Source organism: Branchiostoma floridae, chromosome 1 (assembly GCF_000003815.2).
Source record: "Branchiostoma floridae strain S238N-H82 chromosome 1, Bfl_VNyyK, whole genome shotgun sequence".
NCBI classification, from domain to species: Eukaryota; Metazoa; Chordata; class Leptocardii; order Amphioxiformes; family Branchiostomatidae; genus Branchiostoma; species Branchiostoma floridae.
Genome location: NC_049979.1, coordinates 18,896,785 through 18,904,241, shown reverse-complemented (window position 1 = coordinate 18,904,241; position 7,457 = coordinate 18,896,785). Strand labels below are relative to the sequence as shown.

The following is a 7,457-nucleotide window of genomic DNA, read 5'->3' as shown; positions in this document are numbered from 1 at the left end:
GTATCAATAAGACTTTCCTTTGAAGATGACAGACTTCCACAGGTGCTCTGACGGGATGTTGACATGGACTCTTCACTCAGTGGTGCTGTTTCCACTGAAGCTACACTATCTCCGATAGAACTTTGTTCATCTCTCACACTGTGACTGCCAGGTAGCGAATGCATGTCTGCAACAAAATGGACTTGGCTTCTATGGTTGTGTTCTCCATTAGAAAAGTTTGGTGAAGAGTGTTCGTTGTTTCCAGTTCCCTCCCCTCCTCCTTCACTGGTTTGATTTTGTCCCTCCTCTACAACTGCCTGGAAGGATGGCGGTTCTTGTGTACCTTGTTCCTGACAGGCTTCTTCATAGGAAGGCAGGGTAATGTGTACTCCCTGAGCCATCGGGTCCATGGTGAGCAGACCCACTTGGTCGCTATCGTCCATGAAGTAAAACGGATGTCCCGGCGGGCAGTCATTCAAGAGCCGGCGTCTCCCAGGACGACACTGCCACGCCACGATGATGACTGCAATGATGAGGATGCCAAGAACTGAGCCTGCAGAGGCAGCGACGATGCTCCATGTTTCACTAAACGTTGAGGGTATGGGAGTGTCCGTATGGGTGCTGTGGGTATCTGGTGAACAAAAGGGAAACATGTATGTCAACTGTTTTCAAGGAAAAATTTTGTTTATTTACTGGCCCAAGATGATGGCCATAGTTCAGTGCTTTCCTCAATGTCTGTCATAGATAGAACTGAAATAGAACTTTGCTGCTTATGACTGACAAAAACTATGAGCATTCTGCCATTTTGACAGACAAAAGTGCCATGTTTGATCATCCTTTGATGGAAAAGATTAGAAACAGGTTATTGAGAGGAGGGGTCCAGCATAGGTTTAATGAGATGAAAAAAGAAAATCTAAACCTGGATAAAAACCACTCACCCATCACACAAGTGGGCAGCTCCCCTCCCCATGTTCCATTAGGCTGGCACGTCATTGTGTCGCTCCCCTCTAGCCTGTACCCATCTCGGCAGAAGAAGTGCACGGTTTCTCGCGGGTTGAAGTACGCCCTGTCTGGGTTCTCATGGTAACCGTGGACGGGCTGCGGCGGGGCTTGGCACGGCCCTATGTAAGATAATGGTTTGATTGACATATCAATTACAAGTGTCCTTCTCAATTTTTTCTGATCTTTCACTAATAAAGGTCGCAGGTCACTAGTATGCCCTAGGTGTTATGAGTCCAGTAGCTGGGTTAAGGTTAACAATCTGGTAAATACACAACTATGCTGATTTCATATTGTGAAAAAGACCATATAATACTGGTGTTCTCTTTATAGTCAGATACAAAATACGACATGTTCAAGGAACCACCATAAAGCTTTGAAGAAAGCAGTGATTTGAAACCAGTCCTTGCAGACCTAACATGACTGTTATCTCTTCCTTTCAAGATGATTACTTACGTCCTTGTGCCGTGGGGTCCCACACACAGCGGGGTAACATCCCAGACCACGAGCCTGTTGTCAGACACTCTCTGTATGAGTCTCCATCCAGTCGATAGTTGGGGGAACAGAAGTACTGGACTGTTTCCCCCTCCCTGTAGGTCTGCTTATGGTCGGCGTAGTCACCATGAGTGATGGTCTCTGGTGGGTCACACACTTTCCCTGGTGGTGGGGGAGGGACACAAGAATGTTTTCCACAAAAGAAGATTCACAGAACTTACACAAAACACGTTTTACCATGGGATACATTGATTATCATTTCATTTCAACAATGGCTTCACACTCAAACACGTCCCACCAATAAAAAGCAGTTGGCATACCTTATAACAATTTCTTCCACCTAAGCTACAGTCTTCTGGGCAATCATGAACATTTGTACTAAGATCCATGCCATTACTCATGAAAATATCATCACAAGTATTCACAGTTTGTACTGCATTTTATTTTCACATGGACACCAACAAGTTCAAATTGACATTGCTACCTGATCTGACTTGGTCAGCTGGTATATCAAGACAACTTGTAACACCTGAGGCATTTATGTCTAACTCTATCTACTGTTTGAAACAAAGGATGAGATCTGGACCATTTTTATGTGAGGGGCATTTCAGATATATGCACTGTGCACATTTTGCATCCACCTATCATATGAAGACTTACAACAGTGAGGGTCCTGGTCTGTCCAGGCTCCGCCTGTGCACCTCCTCATGGTGGGGCCGATCAGTGTGTACCCGCTGCTGCAGTGGTACGTGACCTCTGACCCCTCCAGGAACGGCCCCTTCAGCTCCGACTCGCCACTCTGCACCAAGCCGTTCTCTATGGGACTGGGAGTGGGGCACTCGGGAACTGTCAAGGAGGTACAGGAAACATCATTGAGTATTAAGTCTTACAGTTTTTGATTTGCCCTTTTTTTCTCATCGTCATACTTCAAACAACTTCACAGCATAAAGCATCAGTCTTGTACAGTAGGTACAAGCTGCATAACACTGGACTGTGAGGTTTGATCTACTCACACCAGGATGGAGCCCCTACTCTTTTGATATGTGTGGTGGGATCTTAAACAAGCCCAATATGTTAACGTAAAGCAGTCATCTTCTATATAGTGACGAATTCCTACTTTTTAAGCATATTCTGTCCAAGATTGGATGGATAGTGTTTCCAAAGATTAACAACAATCCAAATCTCAGGAAGCTGATTTGATTTTCTGAGAAAAAATAATACTCAAAAGCAAATTTTAAAGTTAAATGTCTCGCATATATTTCTTTTTTTTCCTTTTACCTTTGATACATGAACTGACTTTGAAGTATATGTAGATGGCTGTTACAGTTATTGTGACAAGTACAATAACAAAATTAATCTAACCTGACTGATTTGTAGCAATGATTAGTTATTTAGTCTATATATAAGACACAGGACGTCACTGACAATCTGTACACTGTACTGTAAGACTTGTGAAATTTAACTTGTTTAAGCACTATCAACTGTGCTGTACGTATGTTCAAGCAATAACTTAAAGAAAACCATGTTTAAATACTAGACAATGGCCCTGACATTTGACAGGAATGACTGACAGCTAAATGCAAACCTGAACAGACACCGCTCTCTCCATTTAATCCACCTGTAATCTCAATTTCAGGTCACGTCTGTGCAGATTAGCTTGTTGATCCATTTAGTCTTAACCCCTGACCGTTGTATTGTTCCTTGGGTGCGATACGATCACATTTTATAAGCAGCCCCCAAGGCGACTAACACCTGCTGTACATAGAACAATGGCTACATGTATGTTATAAGGAATACATGTTGTGATGAGAGTGGACAAGTGCTTGTGTCAGGTTCTAGCCAGCATCTGTCCTTCTGTCCATTGGCAGAATTTTGATGCTGGGGACGGACAAATATTGGCATATTGAACCTATGAGCCCAATTTGCCTCTCAAAATATAGGAGATAGTATTTCAGAGGGTCTAGATTTCAAAATTTTCCTGGGGTAGCACGTCCCCGGATCCCTTTGGACCGTTGCACCTTTGACAGGATTTCCACTCAAAATCCAATGAACGGAGAACACTTGCCTGTGATTTGATACTTGAGATATTACTACCCAAACCTATCATTTTCACAAAACTCCTGTATCAGAAATTATACACACCACATCTTGGCGGAGCCTCATCACTCGTGAAATGGCCGTCCTGCATTGCTGTCCAGTGCCCGTTGACACACGCCCTGCGAGCCGGGCCCATCTGGAAGTAGCCCTGGTCACAGTGGTACTCCACAATGGTCCCGTTGTAACAGTAGGAGTTCTGTATGCAGCGCGAGTTCACTACGTTGATCTGGCAATGGTCAATCTCCTCAAAGTGACTGCATATTTGCACTGAGGAGAAACAACAACAAAAACACAACATCAAAATTTTGAAAATCAACAATAAAAAGCTTCCTACACAATCAAGCAATTACAATGACAGTCACATGATGATAAAATAGTTTACATGTACTTCATTCTATTCAAACTCGGGACATTTTTCCAGCCATCTCAAGACTAAGTTTGCACCAGTGACTTTGTTTAAGGTTGGAGTAAACCCATCCTGTGGCATATCTTGAAAATAATTTTATTCCATCAGAAGTGGTGTTTCTTTAGGTCTATTTTGATTATCTTTGGTGTTTTTCACCCCAATGACACAATTTGACCCATAAATTGAAGAGAAAATTGTTGTTTTTCACCCCCCTGGAAACTGGGGCATTATTGAGAACAGCCTGCTCCGCCCCTTGGGGGCAGCCCAGCTGTCCCATGGCGCGAAAACAAGAGGCGACTGGACCAATCAGGCTACGTTATGTGGATGACGACAGACCCACAGAGGATCTTCACAGCTATCTCAAGAAAGAAGAGGAATTCCCTGATTATTTGTATATAAAATAAATATATTCATTCATTCAATAAAACAAACTGTTCTGGTGTGAAGAAAAGTTTCATTCAGTAACATTCATTTTTATTTTAAATTTAATAAATTTAGTGCCCGTGCAAACTCCGATCTAGCGTCAACTGCAATGGCTTTATTTCTTCATTCTTGGATAGCAACGTAACCAACGGCTTGACTGCACTGATATGTGAACAAGTATGACAAAAGACCAGTAACGGTAGCGTTCATTTTTATTGTAATAGATTCAATGTTTTCAATCTTCACTGTAACCAAAGATAAAAGTTCCTTGCTGTAAGTAACGGCTTCCTTTCTTGGATGTCCATTACATAGTAACGTAACATTTTGGACCGACGACACGGCAAATATCTTTACACATCGAGTAGTTGAAGAATAACTTCCGACAAACATTACAACATGCAGATTGTCGATATTTTGCAAATACAATGTTGAGCTTACGTAAAATATGTAACCGTCTGGGCAAACATACAAAAGCTTTAAAGTTTAGTGCTCCGACCCTTGACTACGACGAAAAATTACTCAACAATTTGCTGAATTATTCCATACCACATTCGGCCATCTCCTTTCTCGGGGCTATCTATCCCAATCAAGCCGCGCAGAAGCTAGCTGTTTTCGTCCCGACAACGGTGGAAATCGTGGGCGCACATGTGTATAATTTTTTCTCGGATCATGTGGCGGCATGGCATAACAAAGGGACGTGAGGGTCCGGCATCAAAAACAAGTCCGTATCTCCAGAAAAAACGGATAGAGTGTCTCCAAAAGGCATCAGAATAATCCTAAAGACTTGTCCTACAATACTTTGTAGGACATATCCCTGTATACGGCCGTTTTCCGGCCCAAACTTCGCCACAAAGCGCTCGGCGGGTTTCGCCTCTCACCGAGTCCGCCATCTTGGCTGCGGCATGGCCGTGACGTCATCGCGTGTTGTTGTTTATTTCGGGCTGGCAGGTTTTGCGGAGTCACCCCCAGCTTGGATTTGCAAATCGCGCCATTTCTGTTGAATACTGCGTGCTGAAAGGTCAATGACCTCGCATTTTACCGGAAGTGAGCGGGGCCGATGGAATGCAGGCCAAAACCCGGCGATTTTGGCTCTTTTACGGCCCCTGAAGGGGAAATATGTTACAACTACGATAGATAAATGATTTTTGCGACGAACCCATGGTAAAACTAATCATAAAACAAGGGAAAAAGAGTCATTTTTGTGGAGTTAACCCTCAAAACTAAAGCTTCAAATTCGGCCGAAACGATGCGGTGCTATTTGAGTCCCCCAGGGCTGGGGGCATCGGGGGCAATAAAAATTCACAAAAAAAAATTCGTTAAAAATCAGTACTTGGAAACCTGATAAAAAACGAATTTGTATGGCTTGCCATCACTATTATGGACATATTACAAGAGATTCCATTGACTTATCTCCAATCCCCAGCCTGTAGGTTCATTTTTTATGAAAATGGGCGTGGCCCCATAATACTTGATGACGTCATCATGACGTCATAAAAATCTGCATAAATTATCGACTTGCTATAAGACACTTTATGACAAAAACTTAGAGTCCACACTTAACTGCAACATGTATTTTTTGAACACCCCAAATGGGTTTTCCCAGACCTTAAACACACATTGTAAGGGCAAATGGTACTCTTGGTGTGGCAGTCCTCAAACACAAGGCCCTTGGCTTTATGGCCCATCTACAAAGAGGACGTCTGTAGTTAAAGCTCATTTTTACCTGAGTCAACTGAGGAAATTGGTGTTAAGGGCCTTTCTCAAGTCAAGGGACAACAATGGTGTCTACTAGGGATGTAAACCCAGAACCTTTACTTAAGATTCTAAGACAACAACCCTAACCACAAGACAACCTTACGTTTAGGGTACTCTACTTTAGATCATTAATGTGATTAAATCCGATAATAAGATCATTGTGAGTTATGTAAGATGTATAACTGTATCATAAAAAATGCTATGGTTGTCTATCTTAACGTGAATTGTACTATAGCTAAAGGACAAAGCAGATCATTCACTTAATTAGTGACACTAGCTTAATATCAATGCCACAGCAACAGTTGTCATCATGTATCATTAACTAAAAGGGCAGATCAGATCACTTAATATATCATTAACTTGAATGGATAAAGTTAGAGGTAAATGCTTCAGTTGTGTGTGGTAAGCCATCCAGAACTTGTTAGGGTGGGGCTGGTAAAAGATGTAAATGATACACCTGGCAATATTCATATTTAGTATTATTACAAAGCACACTGACTCCCACAAAGGATATTCTCTTACAATGAATAAGTGATTGAGAATTGATATAGGCATGTCTACACATGAAAGATGCTAGGGCAGGCATGTTTTATGTTTCTGGAGACATACGTTACCACTAATTAAATTACCAACGGGCTTCGCTGTCTAAACTTCTAGTCCATAAAACATGATAAGGCCACCACCATGGGTGTAGCTATCACACACCCAGTTTGGTGGCCACCCAGTTGAATACTGTAAATGCAGAAACTTTTGCAGTGGATTAATGTTCGCATTTTTCACATGATACATATAGCCAAATGGATTGTAAGCATGAAATCTTATAAAGGAAGTTTTTTTTTTCATTGAGACCTGATCAAAATTCCTGTCATGCCCTCGCAGAAACAAAGAAATTTCAGTATGACACCTTCCTGAATAATCATGTTGCAGCATCAAATGGCCAGTATAGCTAGGTCATGAGATTGACAGGTCGCGGGTTTGACTCCTCACATTCCTGATTAGACGCTGCATCCTTGGAAACAACTTTCCTCACTCCACCCTGTTTCCTCACTCCACCCTGGTAGTAAATAGGTACATGTACCTGGCCTTTGTTGGGGAGGTAAAAAGCGGTGGGAGGGACGGGCTCCAACTTTCGATACGTGCCCTTCACACAATGGATTTAACAACCCAGTGCCCCCACTGCCTCCAATAGGCTATAAGAGCTTCACCTTTTACCTTCACGCAGTAGATGAACAACCCATTGCCTTTACAGTCTCAAAAGTGGGCCGCGTAGCACAGTGTAGTGTATTCGCCCGTGACCGAGAGT

At 42.6% G+C, this 7,457-nt stretch overlaps 1 protein-coding gene across 2 annotated transcripts in view; it reads right to left on the bottom strand.

The window, feature by feature from the left end:
- The window catches only part of LOC118409907 (sushi, von Willebrand factor type A, EGF and pentraxin domain-containing protein 1-like), a 19,389-nt gene that overhangs the window by 653 nt on the left and 11,279 nt on the right, over positions 1 to 7,457 (bottom strand). For both annotated transcript variants that reach the window (XM_035811287.1, XM_035811296.1), the window contains 5 exons: positions 3,616 to 3,837; positions 2,134 to 2,319; positions 1,435 to 1,635; positions 918 to 1,100; positions 1 to 610 (listed from right to left, as the gene is read on the bottom strand). In XM_035811287.1, coding sequence (XP_035667180.1) covers positions 1 to 610; positions 918 to 1,100; positions 1,435 to 1,635; positions 2,134 to 2,319; positions 3,616 to 3,837 — 1,402 coding nt within the window. The remainder of the gene's footprint in view (positions 611 to 917; positions 1,101 to 1,434; positions 1,636 to 2,133; positions 2,320 to 3,615; positions 3,838 to 7,457) is intronic.